Below are 24,317 nucleotides of genomic sequence, written 5' to 3'. Positions count from 1 at the left end.
ATTTCCCATGTGGAGGAGGGAACCGAGGAGTGAGGGGAGTGAAGGAAGCAACGCCGCGGTGCGTGCGCGGGTGGGAGTGGGAGCCATGGGCTTGGCCGGCCGGTGATGACGTGCGCGCGGGTGGCCGCAGCGGGGAACAGCCGAAGGGATTGGGGAAAGGCGACGAGAACCAGCCGCGAAGCAAACGCAGCCGGCTGGCCGTGGCCGCGTGCAGTGTACCTCGAAGTCCGTACGGTGCCTCGATTTTCCGTTATGAAACTGCCGCGCTTGTCTTCTTCTTTTCTTTTTCGATGACAGAGGACGTTACGCGATCCGTGCGGCGAGGTGCAGCTGTGCGGGTGCTAGTTGCACGCCGTGACGGCCGCTGACCTCAGTTCCGTGTGGGCTGCTGCTGTAGGATCCGCTCCGTTGCACGTCCCGGCCGGTGGAAATGCTCATGCCCTGCACTCACTACCTACCTGCTTGCCGGAAGAAAGATAATAGACAGTTACGATTTACTTTTTCTATATCAATGGCTGAACCATCTGCCCCCCCGTCACTGACTAGTACTCCAGCAAGTCAGCTCTCGTTACTGATCAGTAATCGCCACCAATATAAAACAGCCTCGCGTCAACACAATTTTCCGATTGTGTTAAAACAAAATTGAAAATCAAAGACAACAAAATTGAGGCGTAGGATTTGCAGACATTAAACAGATCACAAAGAAGGAAGGTCAGGTGTCATCGAAGCATCAACACTGATAAGCGTGCATGAGACGATTGATATGATCAGTTTCTTTCCAATTGACATGTAAGATAAAGAAACGGGACAATTGGATACGAATCCTTCAAATACCTCGGGTATCCAATAAGACAATCAAGATCCATATCGATGTCAATGTAAATACATGTCAATGTAAATAAAACCTCATACGATACCCACCAAGCAGCATATGAGAGAGTAGGTACCGTAACTCGCAAGTGACGTTTCTTTTGCCAGTGAGTCAGTGACCCACCCATCAATCCTTCATCACCGTTAATCCTCCTCTTAAAAACGAAAAACGGCATCTCTCGACATCGGAAGCTAACAACTTGGATTATACTACTACTCGAAATCAAAGGAAAAAACGAAGAGAAACGAAAAAACAAAAAACGAAATTAAGCAGTACTAGTAGTGCGCTGGCGCTGGAAGCGCGCGGAGCGATAACCACTCCACCACCACAACAGCGTGCTCAGCCGCCGACCCAACCCAACGGACACGTCAGCCTCCCGCCTCCAGTCCAGTTGTCCCCCTCCACTCCCCCACCACCACCACCCACGCAGCTCGACACCAACCCACCTGGCCCCTACCTCCCTCGCGGACCCCGGGCCCACATGACAGCCGCCCGGCCCGACGCGGGGGGCCCACGACGCCAGCACCGCTACGTGTGCAGCGGCCGCGCTTCTGCTACGCGCACCCTGGGGAGGATAGGTACGCGGCACCGGCTGCCAGGTGGGCCCCGCAACGTCGACCCGGGTCGTTGCAACTTGCTCAAGAGCTCGCTCTCCCCCTCTCCCGCGTGTACGCCTCTCCCTCCTCTCTCTCTCCCCCCTCCTTCTCTCTCTCTCTCTCTCTCTCTCTCTCTCTCTCTACACCCACAGGCCACAGCGCGCGCGCGCTCTCTCTCTGCACGCCTCCTCTTCTCTCTGTCCGAAGGCACGGTGGAGCGGCAGGATGCCGGCGTGGTGGAAGGGCAAGGGCAGGAGCAGCAAGTCCAAGGCCGCGGCAGCGGCGGCGGCGGGGGACGCCGGCGCGATTCCGGCGGCCGCCGCGGCCGGGGAAATTAAGGGGAAGAAGAAGGCGAGCAGCTTCGACGAGGCGCTCCTCGCCGCGGGGGTCCGCGGGAAGCAGCAGCAGCAGCCGCTGCCGGTGGCGGGGGCGGTTGTCGGGCTCCCGCTCCCGCGGCCGGCGTCCCTGCCGGCGCCGCCGCCGTCCGCGCCGGCATCGGCCTCGGCCTCCGCGTCGGCGTCGGCTTCCAGCGGCGGCGGCTCCTCGCTGGGGTCCTCGGCGGCGTCCGACGAGCAGCTGGATCTCGGGGTTTACAGGTGAGAAGCCGGCGGCGGTTGGCCTGGTGGTTTCGGTGGTTGGTTTGGTTTGGTTCACGGGGCGAGCAGCTAAAGTTGGGCGGTTTGGTGGTGCGGTTCCCGTGCGGAATTCGGTGTAAAGTGCGCTCGTTTTGGGGGGTTAATCTTGCCGTTCCTGCAGCTTATTAATGCTTTTTTTTTTTGGCTGAAATTTCGTTGTGGACGGCGTCACAATTTGGTTCTCTAGTTGCCTGCTTCTGTGTTCTGTTTGCCCTTCTGATGGAATTCAGAGCGAGCTGGGGAAGTGGAATTGTGCTATATTCCTGACGGGTTTGGGTGTCCAGATTTGTTTTTCTTTTGTACTAATTTTGAAAATTTGATATTTCATTTGTTTGGTAACTTCCTCGTTGCCGGGACTTTGGAGCCGCAATTCTGATGTTTACCTGATCGTTTTTCAATCACTAGGCATGCTCAGTTCAGAGTGGTGTTAACTGTTCGCCTTCTCTGAAATTTGTCCACCTGCCGTCCAATTACTACTCTGAATTTTGGTCAGTTCTGAGTATACTGTGGCTGTTTGGGGGAGTTGGTCCAATTGGTCTACGGATTCTATCGTCCTGTTGATGATTGCTTTTGAGACTTGTTTGATCTTCTTACATTTGGGTGAATTTCTCTGATGGGTTTGGTTTTGCTTGTCTAGTTAGGAAGTTCAGAAATGGATACTTTTTTCCGTTTTCTAGCAATATTTTAATCCAAAAATTTCTACAGCTCACCCATTTTAAGGTATTCTTTATGTTGAGAAAATCATCCCCCTTTTCTGTACCCTTGCATGATTACAAAGGTAGGAGCAATAGTTGTCTTAAGGAAATAATTGGTGTTCTTTACTAGCAATTAGTATTGTTTGAGATTCGAATCTTCAGGATGGAGAAACAAGGTGCTACTATTTACTCATTAGTCCAAATATATGTATTACAGCTGAAATTTGTTTTTTCATGTCTGATTTGACAGGTTATCAGAAACAAGCAGCACTCTTCCGGGCAGAGCAGTAGCAAATGAATCTCGGAAACAGAGCCATGTGTTAACAGAAGGGCGTATTTTCACAAATAATCAGGCTTTGGAGCATCCCCGGTTGTCTGAAACCTCTGTTTCTCCGAGGAAAGAATTTCACCTTCAAAATTTGGATCTTGATCGAACTACGTACTGCCGTGGTCGGAAATCAACAGAAATTGTGTTCAGTACACAAGTGCCAAGCTCTCCCCCTAGCTCAAGAGGGCATCACTATTCAACCTCCCCTGTGCCATCAAGAACATTTGGGCAATCCCAAGCATCTCCTACTGCATGGCAGGATGATTCGCGAAGCTCAAGCTCACCTCAACCTCTTCCTCTTCCTCCAGGCTCCCCATGCTTGCCTTCCTGTTCTCTACAGTGGAAGAAGGGGAAGTTGCTAGGTAGTGGAACGTTTGGGCAAGTATATCTAGGATTCAACAGGTGCTTAGCTTAACTTTGAAGCATTAAATTCTCGTCAAATTCTTCAGAAGATGAATTTACACTTTTTATATCATACTGACTTGTTATTCAAAATGTATGTTTGCAGTGAAGGTGGCCAAATGTGTGCAATTAAAGAGGTTAAGGTCATTTCTGATGATTCTAACTCAAAAGAGTGTCTCAGGCAGCTGAATCAGGTAACTATTATGAAAGTAGTGGATATATCAGTATCAGTCTCCTAGAAGAATTTGTAATCTTGATCCTACTGACACTAGTTCATTTGTACAGGAAATCGTGCTGCTGAGTCAGCTGTCACATCCAAACATTGTGCAGTACTATGGCAGTGATCTGGTAATTACTGAACTAACAATGATCCTCTGTGATTACATATTATGTTACTACAATGCTGATAAGCTATATAGTTAATGCCTTGAGATTAAGCATGGAGACTACAGTCATATTAATCTGTGTTCTTCATACTGAAATGCAGTCTAATGAGACACTCTCAGTCTATCTCGAGTATGTTTCTGGGGGCTCTATCCATAAGTTGCTTCAAGAATACGGCCCATTTGGGGAGGCAGTTCTTCGGAATTACACAGCACAAATTCTTTCTGGCCTTGCATACTTGCATGGGCGGAATACAGTGCATAGGTATTTGCCAGTCATTTACATCATTAACCCCTAAGATGCAGTAGTCATTTCATCTTTCATGAAACTGCATATCATTCTTACTTATCCATGAATGTTTATCTTTTCTGACAGGGATATCAAAGGGGCAAACATACTTGTCGATCCTAATGGTGATATCAAGCTTGCCGATTTTGGTATGGCCAAGCATGTAAGTACAACCCACAGTTAAATTGTTAGATACCTCCCTTATCTTCATATATGGTTTTTATTAACCATTTCTTATATTTATGCAGATATCAGCGTACACATCTATCAAATCCTTCAAAGGGAGCCCTTACTGGATGGCACCAGAGGTGAGGCTACTGAAGTTTAAATTTCTTATCTACTCTTTTCTACTGAACAGGCACCAACAAAAATCTTCATGTGACCTTTCAGGTTATTATGAATAGTAATGGCTACAGCCTTTCAGTAGATATTTGGAGCCTTGGCTGCACCATTCTTGAGATGGCAACAGCCAAACCTCCTTGGAGTCAGTATGAAGGGGTGAGTTGTTGACTTATTGGATCTGAACTATTACTGTACATAGTTATGATGCTTGTTCTTCCATTGACTATCTGCTAAGTTTTGGATTGATTTCACAGGTGGCTGCAATATTTAAAATTGGGAACAGCAAAGACATACCTGATATCCCAGATCATCTTTCTTCTGAGGCGAAAAGCTTTCTGAAACTCTGTTTGCAACGTGATCCTGCTGCCCGCCCTACAGCTGCTCAGCTGATGGATCATCCTTTTGTCAAGGACCATGCTACACCTAGGAGTTCCAGGTCTGGCATGACAAGAGATATGTTTTCTACTTCAACCGATGGAAAAAACAGCACGGTACGTGTTCCACGTACTGTCTATGAATTTGTTACTAATACTGTAAAATAGTTGGTCTGTGAAATCTACTTGTGCTCCAGATTAGAGCTAGATGGAAGATATGCATGAATAGATATAAGTAAACTGTAAACATGAACACCATTTATTACAATCTGTTATATTGACCATTTTTCAAATTTTAATGTGTCCATGATTTCTTACGAATATATTCTTTTTTCAGGTGCAAACAAGCATTGCCATGTCATCATACAGAAGCTTATCTCCTTTAAGAGACACAAGAAACCTGCCAGCACCAACATCCCCCATCCCTTCGACAGCAAATCGCAGGATTGCAGCAATGTATGTTCTCCTTCTGTCTGAGTTATCAGAAATTACATCTCTTCCATTCTCTAAAAGATACTGTTTCGTGCAGCAACCCATCCAATGTGCGGATGAACATGTCCCTGCCCGTCTCTCCTTGCTCTAGCCCGCTACGGCAGTACAGGCAGTCCAACCGAAGTTGCTTGCCATCGCCTCCTCACCCAGCCTATTCAGCTGGAGCAGCCAACTACAGTCCTATCAACAATGCGCTCTATCCAATGCGACCAAGCAGCGGTCTCACGGACCCATGGCTCGAAATCTCTCCACTGAATACACAAACTTTTGATTCTCCAAGAAGATTGTAGAGGTTCCAAAAAGGAAGCAATACTTTGTATACACACAGGAAGGAAAAAAGTGTTCCATAAATTATGTTGTTATTAGAAGAACAAAGGAACTCCCCCCCTTTTTTGTTTTGCCCTTTCTGTATCTATCTTCCACCCAGGATGCAGTCGCATCGCCTTTGTACAAATTCAGAGAAGAGGTCTAGTGAAAAAAGTAGCAATTCAGATCGCACCTGTATATGTTTTGTCCATATGGCTGGATTTTGCACAAGCTTTGTTACACAGAGGGGGTTCAGGGTAATCGGATCTGATGCACTTGGAACACATCTCCCCTGTATGTCATTGTCTTCTCCTCAACACCAATGCCCCACAGATGTCCTTGCAGTTCCAGCACACCCTTTGTATCTTCATTCTTTTTCTTGACAACAGCATCCTTACCATTGTCATTAGCAGCATCACATTCAGTATTCGCTGCCTCCCAGACGAACTGGAAGATGCCGAGGGCGTGGCTCAGCTGCTTGATGCCGCTCCTCACGGCCAACTCGTCCCCGCCGGTCAGGAACTTTGCGGCGTGAACGGTGACATCCCTGCCTCCCTTGCCGGAAACACACTTGCCCACATGCACCTCGATGTCCCGGACGGTGCCGTAGAGGTAGAAGAGCAGCAGCGTGTAGAGGCACCTGGAGGAGTGGCCGAGGCTCCTGGACAGCTTCCTCTGCACCAGGCAGTCCTGCCGGCGCGCCTCCTTGAACGCGACGTCGCGCTCGACGACAATGTCGCGTATCTGGTAGAGCCCCTCCTTCATCGCCGCCACCTTCTGCGCGTGCCCGTCGAGCCGGCCGGCGGTCTCCAGGCTCCTGGCCAGGTCGGCGAACATGTCCAGCACCTCTTGCCACTTCCTCGCTGCTGGCGGCGGCTCCGCTGGCTTCTTGAACGGCGTCGGGCGCATCCAGGACGGCGTCGAGGACGTCGCCGCGTCGGCGGTGTCTGACAGGAAGCGGGAGCAGGCGGACGCGATCTGCTCGGCCATCTGGGTCGCCGGCGACGGGTCGTCCAGCGACGCCGCCATGTCGGCCTGCAGGTCCCCGAGCACCGCCTCCAGCGCGCCCCGCCAGACATGGTGCTGCGTCACCTGCGGGCAGACGGTGAGCCGCACGCTCTTCCGCTGCTGCGCCGACACGCCCAGCACGTCGCAGACCCGCGTCAGCGAGCTCAGCGACGTCGCCCTCATCCTCGGCGGCGGGTGGCCCCGGCTCGCGGCGGCGGCGGCGGAGACGAACTCGGCCGCGAGAGCGTCGAAGTGCGCCGCCCGCGCGGCCGCGTGCGGGCAGGCCACGGGGGAGCCCGTCGCGGCGTGCCGCGGGAGGCCGCCTGCGTGGTCGACGCCGTTGAGTGAAACCGCGTGGCGGAGGAGCCGGGCGTAGGCGGCGCGGAACCAACACCGCGACGGCGGGGGCCGGTCCTGCTCCTCGTCCTCGGATGAGGCCGGGCGAGGCGCGAAGTGGATCCCGCGGTGGCTGCCCGGCGCGAGCCTGCGGAGCGCGGCGTTGGCGCGCAGCAAGAGCCCCGGCTTGGCGCGGCATTCCATCGAACAGGTTGTGTGCGTCCTGGAAGCCTCTCCGTACGCGCGCACGCCGCCCACGAATTTGGTTAGCGTGTGGGTGCACTCTCGGAGAGTAGTCTCTCCCTCAGGCCTCAGGTATGGACATGATGACATCTTATTGAAAGGTACATCTGAAAAAAGCTACATTACCTATAGGCCCCCGGAGCATAAAAGTACCTAGTTGAGTTGGGGTCTTATTCAAAGCTTTAGAAATAGCTTCTCGTTTGAGGGGCTATTCTGAAAGAAGTCTTTTGCCCATCCGTTCTGCATTGTGGGTGTGGAATGAATACAACAACTGAATTCATGTTGGAAATGTGGAGTCCTATTCATGGTTTGATCTGAGGCTCTTCTCCAATGTTTAGAACGAACGGTTTTCATCGATGATGTGTTACATTTGCATCATGGCTGGATTTTGTTAGTTTATACGGAGACATTTGGCATTCTTTGGGCTGGCTACTGGCTTTTGTGAAAGAAGTCTTCTGGGGCTTTGTTAATGCTGTAGAAATATCTGCTTATGCTGGGGGCTTTTATCAAAGAGATCTTCACCGTACCCCTTTTGCTAGTTGTTCGGTGGACCGTCGCGGAGGCGCCCGCCGGCGACGAACTGCAAGGCTGCGAGGAATGCCGGCGCCCTAAGAAGGTACGCGCTTATTCGCTTTCCTTGTCTTTCTCTGCCGCGCCGATCTCGGTCATCGCCGGACGCCCGCTACTCCATAGAGCCACCGAGATTTACTTCTGGGAAGCGGCGGGGTGCAGAAGCACCACAACGGCCGTCAGGGATTCGCCACCCTTCTGTGCTGCGCTGAGGTTTGTCCAAAACCATGGGTACCTGGCTAGCTGAGTTACCTTGGTGCCTCGTACCACATTAATTGAGAATAGGGTCACTGATTTCTCTCGTCAACAATTAGATTCTGGTTACAGGCGCTATTTCAGGATTCAGGCTACTGTTGGACCATTTGATTTCATATTTACCCATCTATGCTTATCTATTGTTAATATGTTGTTTCCATGTAAATTGGCATTCATTTCCATGCCCAATATCCACCACCGAAAACCTGGATTTGAATTATGTCTTCAGTTCCAAATACCGTGAAGACTGCGTTTCTGATGCCTAATAGCATAATTGGGGGCCAGGTTTTAGGAGGTTTGAAACTTCTCTTTTGCATACCTACAATCATCTCTGGGTAGGTTTAATATCTGATACATCATGGACTAGTGCTATATGTTCAATTTGGCTTCCACCTTCTGTGCCCCATTAAACTTGGACATTGGTGGGTCATTAGCGTATCTGAGCTCTGGTTAATGTAGTTGCCAAAGCATATGATCTCTTTTTTTCGATATTATGTTGTTATCCTATATTTTTTCAGTTTCTACTAAATTCTTGATGCTTCTTGATTGCATAGAGCTGACAACTGTTTTCTTATAAGTTATGTTTAAAATAGATGGAAACCAGGGAGACGTGCAAGACACATTGTAGATTTCTGTCTCAGCTTTTATTAGTTTAGATGATTTTGTTAGGCTAGTACAAGCATTGCAAATGTCAGTCACTCAATGCTTCCGTTCTTGCTGTTGTTTTGCTCAACAGGCAATGGGCTAGTTTTTTTTTTTTTTTGGTGGTTGAGGGCAGCAGTTGGCTAGAGTTGGGGACCTCTGATGCACTAGATCTAATTCCCATATACGTCATATCTTTATTGGTGGTTATTTCGTTCATTGTTTGTAGGATGTATTGCTGCAGAGTTGGTTATTGGAGTCGCGATGAAGCTCCACAGTGTGCATTTGTTATTTTGTGTTGCGAAACATGGTAGGAACTCCAGCAATGTTTCCTTTCTGAAATCCTGTCATGTTGATATGGGAGATTACCATTTATGCCTACTTTCCTAGACTATCTAACCTGATTATTCTTGACGTGCCATTTGCAAATGGTTCATTCATATTGCTACTGCATTCTTTTTATTTTTATTTTTTTGAGGGAAGGTGCATTGCTTCGTGTGACTTGATTTTGTTGTACACAGCTTAGCTGGTGGGGCTGGACTGAAATGTGGAGCAATGGGAGACACCAATCTAATCTTCAATGGCAGTGCGTGTTAAATGATGCTTTGGCATTTCTTGCAACTCTGTTCTGCATTTTATTTTATAAATTATAACTTAGCTGTCAGAATGCTGCAGCATGACAAAAGAAATTTGGAATTTTCTTCAGAAAGGAAGAAAAAGGAAAAAAATGTATTTGATTGTTATATATTCTTTGAAATTTTATAACCCTGAAATAAAAGGGCCTGATAATACTAATCTTGTTATATATTTAGTTGCCCATGCGATTCTGATATGCCCGTAGTAGTTCATCGTCAAATTATTTTCTCATGTTACCGTGAACATTTTTCTCCACTTGGTACAGATCATTTAAGTTGATTATTCATGAAGATGAGACTACTAAATTGGCAGAATTCTGTTCAAGCATCGTGAGGACAAATCACTCCATTGGTGCATTGTGTCAAACAGGCTTGTAAGTTTTTCCATCCTTTGCTATGTCCTCTGTATAGTTTCCTTAGTTATGAATTGCAAATGGCTGAATGATTACTGTCTGCATCACAAATTAGAGGTATTTTTTAGCTCACAAATTTGTGAACTCTAAAATGCACAAAAAAATATTTTTAAATCTGAATCTTCTTGGAGATATCAAATTATTGATGGCCAACAGTTTAAACATTTTGAGCGCTTGTGTTCCAAAAGTCACTTGTTCAGTTGTTCTTGACTTTTTAGATGAAAAAAGTATCACTTGCGACCTTTACACCAACTAGGGATGCACAGAGTCATTAAACTCACAAACATCTATTGTAGGGGGACATCAAAATTTGAACCCTGGTGGGTGGAATCCACCACACGAACTGTGATTGTCCTTGTTCTTGACTGGAGGGAGTTATTATACACATCACAAAAACAGATTGAACTGCAAATTACGCTAGGAGCATAGTGCCCAGGCCAACAAACTAACAAGTGTAAAGGCCAGGAATTACAAACAAACAATAACGTGTAAAGGGGAGAGTTAAAAAAAAGACAATGTCAGCATGATTTCAACCAAGAATTACAAACAAACCATAAGTGTAAACGGGAGAGTAAACAAATACGATGTCTTCAACTGAACCCTTATATTTAAGCCTGCTAGTTTGATGATCTTTGTTTCTGCTCTTGTGCATTCTTGTTTTTGGAAGAGGCATTGGACCTATGTACAAGGCTGTGTCTCTTAACATATCGTCCACTCTGTAAAAACCCTGGAACATGGGATGGTTGTATGAAAGCTTTCCTCAGTAGATCATCAAAGCAGTCCGCTGCAACATTCTCTATGCTGGTTTTCCTACCCTTGTCGCTGATGGCACCATTGCGCACCCACAGGCATATCAAGTCTTCGCCCGTGTGAATTTCCATTGAGGATATGTGCCAAATACTCCAAAGCAACTTTGTAGGTGGTGAGGCAGAAGCTTGCAACCTAGAATGACTGACAGTGTCTTAAAATGGTGCACCAATACTTCTTGAGATTGTCTCTTAGTAGTCCGCTCACAATTGTTGCCAAAGGGCTGCATTCTCTTAATAAAGTCTCAATGATACCTTTCCCAATAACTAGTAACTTTCAGTATTCTTCAGGATGTTCACCACCTAATGCATTTCCATGAACAGGCAGCCAAGGTCTTCCATTGGCAAGAATTCTACAGGAAGAATATTACTCCTATCCATCCTGCATGCCAAGTGTTCGTATATAGTGGTAATGATAACCTTGCTTCCTGCCTTGCTAATCCCCAATTGTACTATGAGTATGTCATCCACTGCACGGGGTTAGCAACAAACACCATCAAGAACCGGTAGAAATCTCTCTGTTCTTAGCCTTGGCCCTTGGGTCTATCTTGTATGCAACCAGTGAATTCCAGTTTCTTGCACAAGGACCTCATTATGACTCATTCTGGACCAGGGTTTTCTCTGCAACACACCCATATTACCATTGAGAAGTGGCTCTTCACTATTTCATTTTTCCAGACAAGATGTGTCATCAGGGTGGTTTTACCTACTACTTTTCTTCCCCATATGAGGGTACATAACCTTATGGAATTGATGATACAGTTGTTGATCTCTGACCAAATCTTTTTATGTAAGTACTATGGATCTGGTATACAGTTGGTTTCAACAAGAAGTCAATGGCGCACTGCCTCTCCTTGATTCGAACGATGACCATGTCATGCATGGACACAATCACACAGATAGGATGATCGGTCGATGCACCACAGCCTGGTTGCCCAGCAACTATTTCAACCTTCTTAACATTGTCATCTATGCTAATGGTTGTTTCCTTGCATGACAGGTACATTGCAGTAGCAACTTTGATACCCTTGAAAGTGTTGCTGGAATTGACTAGGGCAGAACTCACCTCATCAGTGCGATATCTCCAGTCCCGCGGCACCCAGCCTCCTTCACATGCTGCATCCTCAAGCTTGCAGATCCAGAGGAGCAGCCACGCATTGGTGATGGCTCACCCCCTGACCTTTTTTGTTTTACCCAGCCTGAAATTCGCTCCCACGAGGATTCGAACCCAGGTCATTGCAACCGCTTGGCTGCTACACACTCCTTTGCAACATGCATGTTTATGATGCAGTTAAAACATGCATATTTAATAAATCTGAACACATACAAAACTACAATCACTAAAATCCCTATAACTTTTATAATATAAGATTCAAATCACATAACAGATAAATCTGCAAAAATTATAATCACTCAAATCCCTTTAACTTCTATACAATAAGCAGCTGCTGCCAAGGTCGATCGAGGCCATCGGCATGTCTGCTCCGGCTAATGCAACGGGGAGTCCGGCGGTGTCCAGTGTTAGCTGCAGCCACAAAGATGGAGGTGCAGCCTGCTGGAGGTGTGCATCAATCTGGAATATTTGTTCAGCTGACTGTGCTTGTTCATGTGCTATGGTTATTGTCCTCTTCTCTCTTTTACTCGAATATTTTGAATATTGTGCTCTGCTTGCTGCAGGTTCCAGGAAATGTCTTCCTATGAATATTGAAATGTGTCATGTCTGTTATCTCCCTCACTGTCTATAATAGTGCAGATTTGCTTTCGAACCTTGTAAACCATTTCTTAGTGTCCACTCTATATACCCTCTAGTCTCTAGTTGACTGATTCATAAGGATACCTTCAGTCTTAAAAGGTGTATGTAGTTATGTGTAATAAGCATAACTACAGGAGATAACCCAATAAGACTAAGTCTATAACACATAATCTTCACGCTGTTTAGAACGGAGTCTTGCAACCAATCATGACGATGTGAAATCTTCTGGATCAGTTGATCTGCAGGTTAATTTTTGGGCACAGTTAGTTCTGAAGATGAAAAGACGTGCTGTTTCAGGAGTCCATATTTATTTGTGGATCTCATGCATCTGTCATGCGAAGATATGTGTCATAGATGGAAATCTGACACTTGAAGTTCGTAGGAGTACACTGCAGCCAATACCTACCACTCTCAGAACACACATGCTAGCATGCTGCTTGGTATACCTATCCTGAAATTCAGGTTGATGCAAGGAAACGAAGGGTATTTCACATTTGAAGAACTTGGCTCCGATTGAACACAGCAGAATCCAAAATTGCTGGTGGCCCAATGTGTTACATCACCCAAATGTGAAAGTGGGCCAGCTAAAGAAAATTTATCTGAAACAAAATCTTTTATTAATGTGATTGTAAAAGAGTTTTGATCACTCTATGGTGGTAGAAAGCTCCAAGCTACCAGCAGTAAGTCAGGAACCAAATATCCTGCTAGCTAGATATATATAAGAGATCGCATAAAAAAGTCGACAATTGGGAGTACAAGAAATACCTACTTCTTGTATCCTTTTCCAACCCTGAATACCACAATGTGATTGTAAAGAATCTGACAATTCAGTTCCTACAGAAAAAAATATGTGCAAAATGTTATTATTTCCTTTACAGAAGGCCGATACTTTTTAGGTAAACTATTATCTCATCACTCAATGAGAGAATTGCACTACTTGTTCGTTACCACTTGTCAACTTCTGCATTCTTTTGTGTATCAAAAGCCTTCTCAAAAGCTGTTGATGTGTACTCATGCATGTGTTAGTACTTTGCTTTTGTGAAGCTTTTTGATAATTGTAACTTATATATGTGCAGAAGCCTTTTTGGAGAAGGTTGTATTGCTAACAACTCCCATATATCCAATAAGTTTCTTGTGCGCTGCTTTCATCTTGATGATGCCAGCATTGATTCTGTCAAACAATGGCATCAACTGGTTATAATTGGCATTTTACACCTTCAACCCCTAATTATTGTTGTCGGTGCTTTTTTTTTCCTGTGATATATTTGTCACTGATGTTATATGTCTAGTTTCAGTTGATTTGTTCAGCTTACTATGCTCATTCCTGTGCTGCGGCTATTGCCCTCTCTTCTCTTACTGATATCTTTAAAATATTGTGTTCTCTGCTTACTGCAGCTTCCAGGAAATGCCTTGCTTCGATATGCAAATGTGCCACATGTCTTTTATCTTCCTCATTGTCCATAAAAGTGCAGACTCACTCTTGACCTGGTAAACCATTTCTTAGTTTCCAGTCTGTGGACAGCAGCAATATCCTGTAGTCTCTGCATGTAGGCCTAAAGATGCTATTTACTCGCAGAAATTTCATCATAAATTTACAGTCAGAATAGTGAGCTGTATACAATTTTCTTAGATCAGGTCCTGTAACCTGCAACCTGCTCAACTGAGCATGTCGTGCGCGCGCGAGTGTGACACACATCTTGTAAGGAATCTATGAACTGCCACAAAAAAAATAAAAAATCTTCAGGCAAGGAACCCCACGCCTGAGCACAACCTGCACACTTGCACTATGTGTCTGATATACGTATGACATGCAATATGTTTCTGGTAAGGTGAGTTGTCTTTACAGAGTAATACTCCATTCTGCATCTGAAAATTGGACTCTGATGACAAAGATGCATCAAAATTCAAAAGGCAGGGTTTAGCAGTAACGGGAGTCCTGCAACCAAAAACAGACGACGTGAAAACTTCTGGGTAGCGGTTGATCTACCGTTCTCAGAATTCAAGTTAATTCAAGGATACGAAGGGTTTTCAGATTTGAAGAACATGGCTCCTCTGACATAGTACTGCATCATCCAATTTGGCTGGTAGGCCAATGTGTTACGTGGGCCAAGTACATATATGGGCCGACCAAGCAAAGTTACCTGAAATGTAATCTTGTTACTACGATGGTAAGTGAGTTTTGCTACAGACAAGATAATAGAGATAAAAACTCTGTGGTAAAAAGCTCCAAACTACCACCAGTAACTAACAGCTATTTTTCCTGCAACATCATGAGGAGATCAATCAATTACTGTGTTCTGAAACCATGCATTCCCTGACAATGCGTTTCCAAAACAGCCACTCAACAAACAAGCGTCATGCACATGCTTATGCCCTGCAAAGAACAGCAAATGGCTGGCAGCGCTGTTCAATGACCCCTGACACCAGCCAACCCCAATTCTGTGCACCAGTTAACGTTGGCTGCCCCCAAATAGCACCTGGCCAGCGTCAACAAACACTCCTATCGATTACTACTGGAACAACCATACCATTTCGCATATATCCATCTGTTGGGTTGTGCATGCAGAAGTGGCATAGTTTTTGAAGACATGGTCCACTGTTGCTTTCATGATGCACTGGCAAGCAAAGGGTTTCCCTGCTGAGCATTGGTTGGGTTTCCATGGCTTTAGGGTGCTTTAGGGCAACTGCTTGGAGCCTTGTGGGTGGCTCTATCTCGCCAATGGAAATCAGTGGTAGGACCGGTGGTTGCTTGGGCAGAATCGGAGAAAGGTTTGTTTGCTTTGGGGTGGTGTAACTGACCCTCTTGTTGCAGGAAGTGCTTGGCTTGTTTGCCGGGAGGCTGTGGGGGAGAGGTAGCTGTTAAGGTGAAGCTTGCAACCAACCAGCTGACACTTTTGTTTGGATCGTTTCAGTTGCTTTTTGCTTGGTTGGCTGGTTGCTCCGGCAAACAGGTATCATCAAGAGCTCTCACTCTCTCAGCATGGTGGGCTGCTCATTTTGTCAGTAACTGGTATGAAAAAACTCACCAAACAAAACAGCTTTGAACAAGTTTTCAGAAATTTTGGAAATTAGTTGGTGCTTATGAAAACTCTGTCAGGTTATTACAGGTGAATTCGGACCGTAAAATTACAAATTTGTATTTTGATTTGAAAATGCTGGGCCGTAAAAGGTCGACGGTAACACACAATCTCTGTTCCTACCCTACAGTAGTTTTAATAGCGGTAAATCCAACCCTTACACAGCCATATGCTGTAATAGTCAAACCTTAATATTTTGCTACCCAAAGTTTTTCATACTATAACATCAGAAGAGATAGAAGAAAAATTCAGCAACCAAGTTTTACAAGAAGATAAAGGTCTTGGACTCATGCATGCTGTAGTCTGGTCCCTTGCACAGATCTGAACCGAGAAGACGAGCAGCTTGTCTGACGTTCGAAGTTCAGGGCCGACCGGCCGTCCGGCCCCACGCACGTGTGTGTTTGTGTGTCTTTTGCAGTGTGTGAGAGAGGTGTGGTGGTTGGATCAAGTCGATTGTCCTGAGCAAACACGACTGGCTTTGTCCAACCTTGTTCAACCAGATGATCAACTACCTTTTGTGTTCGTGTGTTCCCTTGCAAAGGTTAGGTCTGACTTGGTCACTTTTGAGTCTCAATTCAATTACCACTAGTTTTTACCTGCATACCATATGGTAAGAATTACGTATATAATATCGGGTAAATTATTTCAGGCTCTATATTTGGGTAGTGTTGGTGAACTGGTATTCTTCCTCGAGACAAAAGAATTGAAAATTTGTTTTTGGAACATTGACTCTGAAGTGTCTCAACAACGACTTGCGGTCTAACAAGGCTTAACTACTTCCATTAGAAGTAGATAAACTAAATGAGATTTTGTCAAAGCTGATCCAATCTACGCAAGCAATTCCCTCTGCCGTGTTGTCCGCGTCCACACCAATGCAAGATGCTACTGCCAATGTGAATGAATCGAATGAAACTACTATTTTATAGGACAAATATTGTTACTTCTACCTGATCCTGTGTCACCAAACCATAAGCATGTATGGCTCATGCCTGTGTATACTTCTGTAGATACTATTGGGTCATATTATACTCTACTATAGTCAGTAAATAACTGATAGTACCAGTGGTATAGAAATTAAATTAGTGTTTATATTACAATGCTTTTCTGATAATAAAATTACACAAAAGTGTAGTAGATCTAGATCCCAGCCCAGTCTGCTTGGTGATCAATTCTGGTTGATGTTTGTGCTCGTTATTTGACTCATCTGACCATAGATTTTTAACGTGCACGTGCAGCAAAAAAGAGGTTGTTTCAGAGGTGAATGTGCTGCACTGCATGCAGTCTACAGCTGACCTGTTCTGGTCAGCCATGAGTAAATATAAAACACAAGATATCAATTTGTTTAGTGTTGTTTCCAACCTAGGATAGCAAGCTACATAATCTGATTGATCAAATTCATCAGTCTAATGGACTCGATTGTTACATGCATGAATTAGGAAGCCAACTTTACATGACCGCAGATTCACACTGATGGAAAACTCTAATTCACCATGCATCCATTCCGTGAATCATATATAAGCATGTTTTCAATACATCTCTTAATGATTTTTTAAATGTGTATCCTAATATCTTAGGTAGTTTTGGCATCAAGTAATTTATGCCTTAGATTGTTAAGGATGAATATGAAAGCATGTACTTTGATGAGTTCGTTTTCTTGTTGTTCCCCTCTCTTACGGTGATTGGTTGTGAGTCGTTCTCAATGCTGAACAATCTTCCATTGCTTTTGAACATGTACCAATTGGATTGTGCGTGTTGTTTCTCATTCTTACATCACATCCCATGCCTGAGTGCATGTTTTTACTATTTAATAATTCCCTCCGGCTGAGTCAAGAAACCGTTTAACAATCAGAAAATTGGGCAGTAACGTTATTGATGCTAGTTTTCTAAATTTAGGATATCTTACATTATTGTGTATGGATCAATGGTAGATCTAGTAATTTTGTTTTCTTTACAGGAAGGATAACATTCTGTTACGGCAGAAAATTAAGAAGTAACATTTCAGCTATTATGTATAGAACTCCAAATGTTGAATTTATTCTAACCAGTATAACATACATATACAATTCTTATATATGCATATATTGTATTTTTGTTGTTAATTAGTATTAGGACTACCTAGGCCATCGGCTTTGCAGACGGCTAAATGCACAGAAGCCTTCACAAGGAAACTAAGCTTAATCAGATCAAACATGGGTGATGCAACTATGAGTTTACTAATAATAGATGCTAAGCTCTTCAATTATCACATCTTAATTTGTCAAAGCTCGCAATCTTTTAGCAGCCAAAAACTTATGCAACACTTCATTGATCTTGTGACAACATAGCTTTCTTTCTTCGTGAGCTCGACAACACCTTTTGTTAGTTAACAAAGCTTTCTGGAAACTGAATCAATTCCAAAGCAACAAGCTAAAGCTCCATCCTTGGCGCATGCCAAGTCAGACTGACAAGCTAACCAAGATTAGGTACTAGATTATGGATTATATATTGCCAGCCGTTGCAAGGGCATTGTCATGTTTTCTTGAACGGAATTAAGGACCTAAAGCCTTATACAAGTCTTTGTTAACATGTCTTGTTAACTTTTCAACATCATTATCTCACAGGTGAAACTACTTTGACTTGAAAATTTAGAGAAGCTGCTATATCTATAATGCTGCATATGCTAAGTGCAATTACTTCATTGCTTGAACCCAATGTTTAGGTATGAATTCAAACCTCTAAAAAATCAAAACGTGATAGATTGCCAATAAAATAATCATTGATGATTTATATTTCGACTAAGATTAATATGTCATCAATTATATCTTACTCAATATTACAAAAAGATCTGAAGATGTTTGTACTTTAGATGTACTGCTCTGATCTATAGGATGCCTGTTTAGTTATTGTATCAAATAAATTTCCACACCATCGCTTGCTTTTCTGGTACAAACATTCTCTATCGTGTTGGGACCCTGTGTACTTGTATTACTGAACGAATTTTGGCCATGGTCCATTACTTTTGAGTTAGTTAGCTTTCTATTTTCGTTTCTATAAAATTGCATTTCCTCACCAGAACTAAGAGTTATGAGGTTAGTTATTTTTGGGAGTATGGTTGAGTAGTTGGGTGCAATCAACCACTTACCATCCATCTTGGACAACGGAAATAATGTCGAACAATTTGGGATATATACTTTGGATATGCAGATTTTAAGGGGTTACATACTTGACATTAAACAGTCAGTTACGTACTTAGTGCCCTCATAAATTTTTTTTGCACATTGTTAGTGCCCTCTAGATATATGTACACTTTGCAAATTTCAGATATCCTGAAAAACATATTGATTCTGCTCAAATTACAACATGAATGTAGCAAGTTATATGCCTGAACCATAATACATTTATCTTTTGAGTTAAATTCAAAAAAATAGTTTACATACAAAATATTATCAGAACACTATGTGTTAGGACAACTTTCACCAAATTATGCATTGTGTTATGCATCAACAGTTCGGTTACTAGCTTGGACCAAACATGAAAACCAAAGGCCCATATATTGACATATACTCACATACGCTTCACTGCATCTCGCTGTTGGTGTGGTCCAATATTAATGGACTGGGTCCACTTGATATACTAACATGCGCTTAAAAGCTTCTTACATGTAACACCGGTTAGCATGGCAAGCTAGGGCAATCCACGTCAGCACCGTACCACATCTCATGTGGCAACTGCTTTGATAACAGCCAAAGGAACAATTCACATATGAGAATATGCCGGGTAGGCATGAGCTATCCAAGATGCTGAAGTGTAGGTGCGTGGTATAGCTGTCCAAAAAATTCTAGTTTTGAGACATGTACCACAGTTTAAATTCGTACAAACTATTCAGGCACAGAAAATATTTGTACTGTCTACAGTGGTGTTATTCAGGCGCAGAACTCTACTATCGCTTCAAAGTATATGATTTAATGAAATATGCATCCAATAATTGTTTGGATGTAAAGCTGCTCACCAAACCTCCACCACATTTCAATGAAGTAAAATCGGAATACTGATTCAGAGAGTATGCCTCAAATGCTTTTGTAGTTTTACTTTTGTTACAAACATTCAAAATGTTTTTCATAATGTGAATATGTAGGTAGTTAAGCTGACAGTCTGACACATACTAGCATTTCTTAGCAAAAATACTCGAAGAAATTAATTTGGTAACTAGTTCCAACTTCCAGCACTTCCTTTTCTGATAATTACAAGTGTATGTCAATCTTAGCATATATTGTGGACCAGCACACATCTTTCTGCAGGACACAGGCTCACTACAAAGTATCAAGCCATCATGTTGCATGTGTTACTTCATATCTGCCATACACAATGAACTGTGAGCAACATGGATTCTTGAATGCATCCCCTTCTGCATAGCATCCCATGCTCCGAGACTGCTAATCTGGGGCATCTGGTCAGGATGCAACCAACCACCTTTCGTGAATGCTAGCTCAGTAGTCATTACTAGGCTTGCTGTTTTTGTGAATGGTTGTAATGGCAGAGCTAGAACGGTTTGCCTTTTGGGGGTGAACTGAAATGTTGACCTTAACAACTTTTCTCCTACCGAATTTGTTTCATGTAATTTTTCTAACAGGATCTGAATCATGTTTGACTAGTAGACCATAATAAACAGGGATGTCATGAAGTTAATGTAAGATACAATAATATGCAACCAAAGAAACAAAAAATAAGGAACAAATTATAGGCTTGCCTTGTATATTAAGAAAGGTGTGCACACTGGATTTGGCCTCTGGTTGTCCGAGCCATGACAAAATTATTTCTTGAACTACTTAAATAACCATGTAATGTCAACTTTGATTCAAGATACAAATTAATCGCACCAATCGAAAGTCTTGTATTTTCTCTATATTGGCAACATCTGTATACAACATATCTGTACTGTATCATTAAGGCTAGTTACACATGACCATGGCTTATTTAGGTTTCTTACTGTATCATATCTGTAATGTATAACAGCGTAATCAACACATACAACATTATTTGACAACTAGATAGGATCCAAGCGCTATTTAAAATACTGATGGTATCTTTCATTGCCGAGTCGCAGAGGCTCGATTTTTATCCATTTTCTAAAAAAAATCTTTCATTGAGGAGAATATTGTTAGGGAAGTTAGACAGGAAGTACAATATAAAGCTGGTAACCGGGGATAGGTTTGTGTTTGATGAGAGCTGTGAGAAGAGTGGTCTTTGGCAAATAGCCAAACAGCAGAGACAAGTTGGTGAAAGAGAGCGATGACATGTTGACACATTATTGCATAAGCATGCCACAGCCCTCTTGACGTGTAAAACTAAACTAAAGGGACCTTTCATCAAAGCCCTAGAGGCTATCTCAACCAATGTGTGTACAAGAGTATATATGGGCAAACACCCTGGCCTTCTCTCTCGCACATTAGCTCTCTCATCTATCCCTCTTATCTCTTATACACCCTAGCTTTGACTAGTCTGTAGACAATAGCTAACTCAATCATACACAACTGTTCTCGTCTTGCTCATCGAAGTTAACATCGAAGCTCGCTAGCCAGGCATCACGTTTCTTGTTCGTGGCAGAGATGCCATCCTCGTCGACGACGAACACATCGGATGGCACCAAGTCGTCATCATGTCCGAGAGGCCACTGGCGGCCTGGGGAGGACGAGAAGCTGAGGCAGCTCGTCGACAAGTACGGGCCGCAGAACTGGAACTCCATTGCTGAGAAGCTGGAGGGGAGATCAGGTTGGTTGGGTTCTTTGAACGGCTGTTTTCTGTGTTTGTTCTCCTACCTTGCATTCTTTTTTAAGGAAAGAAGTTGCTCCACCTCCACCATAAGGATTTCGTGCATGTGTTGATTTTGTGTCCGGGATCCTATGAATCCTTGGATCCAGCCATGGATCAGCCTGATTGATGATATTATTCAGATATTTGGGTTAATTTTTGTTCATATTTCTTTGATTGGGGATCAAAATTGACTTGATTATATGTGTTATTTTTTGGGGAAAAGATTTGATAACATGCGTGTGTGTTATTAGTTTTATTGGGGAAATAATTTGTTGAAGCACATGCTTGAATCTGAACACATCAAGAAAGCCAGGCACCCAGATGATTTGAACATGAATCTTGTGTGAGCTAGCTAATTGAGTTTTTGTTAGTTAATTTGAGGAGATATCCCTGGAGATAATAATAGAATAAAAAGTTCGTGTGATGAGCAGTTCTGAGTTGTTCTTATATTTCATCTAGTTAAAGAACATTAGTATAACGAGATACTACAATATATTTAATCGGAGATGGATTAAGAATCTAAGAGTAACATGTATGGTAGAATTTTGACCACCTATATATGTACAAACGGGACATTTTTTTCCCTCAATTTTGACCATTTTTATACCAAGCATCTTTATTCCTCCCCACATCTAATTCAAAATTAACCTCAATTTTTTTCAAGAAAGTTAAATATATGTATAAACCAAGGAAAAGATCAAGTATGTTTCTGTAGAATTAAAAAATAAATTCAACATGCAAGTACCGTTGGCTCATATGACCCATGCACAAGTGCCTGTGTCAAGAGTGGATCACCTACACCCACTGGAAAATTTCACTCACCTCTGATGCCAAGCTTGCAATTATTCTGTTCCCTCTCTTTTAATTCTGTCAATCCTAAACTATTGACGGTTAATTTCAGATGATTTCCTGACATGTCAATTTAATCAGAAATTTTTCATACTAATTTGCGTGGATATAATCGATGTTTGTCAAGGCAAGAGCTGCCGGCTCCGGTGGTTCAACCAGCTGGACCCCCGGATCAACAAGCGGCCCTTCACGGAGGAGGAGGAGGAGCGGCTGCTCAACGCCCACCGCGTCCACGGCAACAAGTGGGCCCTCATCGCCCGCCTCTTCCCCGGCCGCACCGACAACGCCGTCAAGAACCACTGGCACGTCGTCATGGCGCGCCGCAGCCGCGAGCGCTCTAGGCTCCTTGCCAGGGCCGCAACCTCCTCCTCGCCGTCCTCGGCGTACCCCTTCGGCGCCGGCACGCCGGCGGCGAGCTCATCGCTCTGCTTCGGCTTCTCCAAGCTCGGGGGCGGCGGTGGCATGTTCAGCTCGCCGCCGGCTGCTCGTCCTACTTCACTGTTCAAGAGCTTTGGCACAGCTACTGGCAGTAAGAGCTTTCTGGGGGCGAGCTTCGAGGCGGCGAGGTACAGCTACAGCGGCAGGCAGGCGGCGCCGCCTGTCTCCATCACCTTCTCCTCTCCAAGAGAAGCTCTGACCATGGATATCGGCCGCCATGGCCACCATGAGCACGTGCACGGCCAGAAGGATTACCATGCCAGCGAAGGCGGCGATGAGGCGCTGAAGAGGAAGGACGTGCCCTTCATCGACTTCCTCGGCGTCGGCGTTTCCTCGTAATTAAATTGAGTTCTTTAAGGACCAATCGGTGATCAATCAAGTGTATTGATCGGTGTTGTTTGTTAGGGCATCGTCACTAATTTAATTAAATTGGAAGCAGTAGTTCAGGATAAGTATGCAGCAGGGATAGAGCATCATCGTTAATGGTTTATTAGGGCATTGTGATCATGTGCTGATCGATCGATCGATCAAATAAGGTTCAAGACACATGGTTAATTCCTTAAAGTGTATTTATTACCTAGTCTACTACATTTCTCGCTTGTCTGTCTTATGATGTGTTGGTCATCAGATCCACTGAGTTCAGATTTTAAATTTGCAGCAAAACTCATGCATGGACTCCAGAAAACTAAACATGCATGGACCTACAACCTACTACTTCCGGTTTTATGTTCATGCCCATTAGGGCATGATATAGATGAATTCCTCCTGTATTTAAATTGTGACTTCTAAACCAAATGTTGTTACCTCAGTAAAGATTAACCTATAGTTTGATACTGTACTTTTATTTTGCATTTCAATCTTACAAGTACTGCTTATCGCTTCCTCAAAGTGTTTGCTGCTGAGAAAGCAAAAAAAAATTACTCTGTTAGTCATACTCCGGAGACATGATTGTACGTTGTCTTCAGAATATACACAACAATCTAACAAGGCAAAGCACGCAAGTGTCCATCTTATTACCACCATTTATCATCTTAATTACTTCAATCCATTTCATACAAAATACCTATCAAAATTTTATTTTGCATCTTTTTTTAAAGGAAAACAGTGTGCAGTCATGTCGAGCATTTGACTATGAACATACAACGTACAAAGACTTTCTATCTAACCTCAGGTTCAGATTACACACTAACTGCCTTCTGTTTTCTTCTAGCTACCAGTTCCAGTAAAAGTACAACTGACCAAACACTAATTTGTACAGCTGAGTACGTGTATGCTACAAATCTGAAGAAGTACAGTTGCAGGTCTCTTAATTTCTTTGACACTTGTACCCCGGTTGTTGCAACTCCTTGCCATTTTTAACACATATAGTAACTACATGTCTTTGGTTCCTGAGCAAAGATAAAGCAAGATTAGGCAACAAAACGGGGCGTTTTATAAGTAGCTAGACAAGGTGTTTAAAGGTGTCGGTTAAAACATTGGTCATCAGATGTAGCTATCATCATATATTTGCGTATAACAGAATATATGTAAGCTATATCTAAGTGAAAAGGCAAGACGGCTGGTGAAAAAAAAATGACATCGTTGGGATGTTAATTTGGCGTGTAACCTTGCTTGCTTATCTGGCTGGCAAGAAGCCTAGGTGACCATCTTCCTTGCAATGCAATTAAAGACTGTGGTGCTTTAGTTTCCATTGTATGTGTTGTTTTTAACATGTGCATTTGATTATACGAAATGCAGTTAGTAACAAGTATAGAAATAGTGTCCCATAGAAAAAGAAAAAGTATTCATA

General features: G+C 43.6%; 3 protein-coding genes across 12 annotated transcripts; all 3 read left to right on the top strand.

Moving 5' to 3' along the window:
- The first annotated feature begins 1,582 nt into the window (after positions 1-1,582).
- LOC101772243 (mitogen-activated protein kinase kinase kinase 3) lies at positions 1,583-5,974 on the top strand. The gene is made up of 11 exons (XM_004979073.4): positions 1,583-2,063; positions 3,048-3,527; positions 3,634-3,721; positions 3,813-3,875; positions 4,015-4,175; positions 4,287-4,362; positions 4,448-4,507; positions 4,590-4,697; positions 4,796-5,032; positions 5,253-5,371; positions 5,445-5,974. Exons 1-11 carry the CDS (start codon positions 1,693-1,695, stop codon positions 5,695-5,697), a joined length of 2,016 nt encoding a protein of 671 aa, XP_004979130.1. The 5' UTR covers positions 1,583-1,692; the 3' UTR covers positions 5,698-5,974.
- Positions 5,975-7,817: 1,843 nt separating this feature from the next.
- Positions 7,818-12,396, top strand: LOC105915023. 10 transcript variants are annotated; one of them, XM_022828967.1, is made up of 6 exons: positions 7,818-7,916; positions 8,997-9,077; positions 9,289-9,353; positions 9,669-9,776; positions 11,622-11,853; positions 12,067-12,396. In XM_022828967.1, the coding sequence occupies exons 2-6, from the start codon at positions 9,075-9,077 to the stop codon at positions 12,364-12,366; spliced, it is 708 nt and encodes a 235-aa protein (XP_022684702.1). In that variant the 5' UTR covers positions 7,818-7,916; positions 8,997-9,074; the 3' UTR covers positions 12,367-12,396. The 10 variants fall into 10 exon arrangements, 4 of the variants coding, with proteins under 4 accessions (XP_022684702.1, XP_022684701.1, XP_022684704.1 ...); XM_022828966.1 differs by having other exon boundaries at positions 7,818-8,083; XM_022828969.1 differs by having other exon boundaries at positions 7,818-9,077; positions 12,067-12,182; positions 12,299-12,396.
- Positions 12,397-20,862: 8,466 nt separating this feature from the next.
- On the top strand, positions 20,863-23,118 carry LOC101771833 (transcription factor CSA). The gene is made up of 2 exons (XM_004979072.2): positions 20,863-21,199; positions 22,218-23,118. The coding sequence occupies exons 1-2, from the start codon at positions 21,037-21,039 to the stop codon at positions 22,865-22,867; spliced, it is 813 nt and encodes a 270-aa protein (XP_004979129.1). The 5' UTR covers positions 20,863-21,036; the 3' UTR covers positions 22,868-23,118.
- Positions 23,119-24,317: the final 1,199 nt, after the last annotated feature.

This window comes from Setaria italica, chromosome VIII (assembly GCF_000263155.2).
Source record: "Setaria italica strain Yugu1 chromosome VIII, Setaria_italica_v2.0, whole genome shotgun sequence".
In the NCBI taxonomy this organism is placed as follows: Eukaryota; Viridiplantae; Streptophyta; class Magnoliopsida; order Poales; family Poaceae; genus Setaria; species Setaria italica.
Note: the sequence above shows the minus strand (reverse complement) of the source record. Positions and strands in the feature narration are given on the sequence as shown.

Coding starts and splice junctions, on each gene's coding strand:
- LOC101772243 (XM_004979073.4), top strand. CDS start 1,693: ATGCCGGCGTGGTGGAAGGGCAAGGGCAGGAGCAGCAAGTCCAAGGCC. Junction 4,176..4,286: donor GGGCGGAATACAGTGCATAG/GTATTTGCCAGT, acceptor CTTTTCTGACAG/GGATATCAAAGGGGCAAACA. Junction 4,508..4,589: donor CTTACTGGATGGCACCAGAG/GTGAGGCTACTG, acceptor GTGACCTTTCAG/GTTATTATGAATAGTAATGG.
- LOC105915023 (XM_022828967.1), top strand. Junction 9,354..9,668: donor CAATCTAATCTTCAATGGCA/GTGCGTGTTAAA, acceptor CACTTGGTACAG/ATCATTTAAGTTGATTATTC. Junction 9,777..11,621: donor GCATTGTGTCAAACAGGCTT/GTAAGTTTTTCC, acceptor CTTGCATGACAG/GTACATTGCAGTAGCAACTT.
- LOC101771833 (XM_004979072.2), top strand. CDS start 21,037: ATGCCATCCTCGTCGACGACGAACACATCGGATGGCACCAAGTCGTCA. Junction 21,200..22,217: donor GAAGCTGGAGGGGAGATCAG/GTTGGTTGGGTT, acceptor ATGTTTGTCAAG/GCAAGAGCTGCCGGCTCCGG.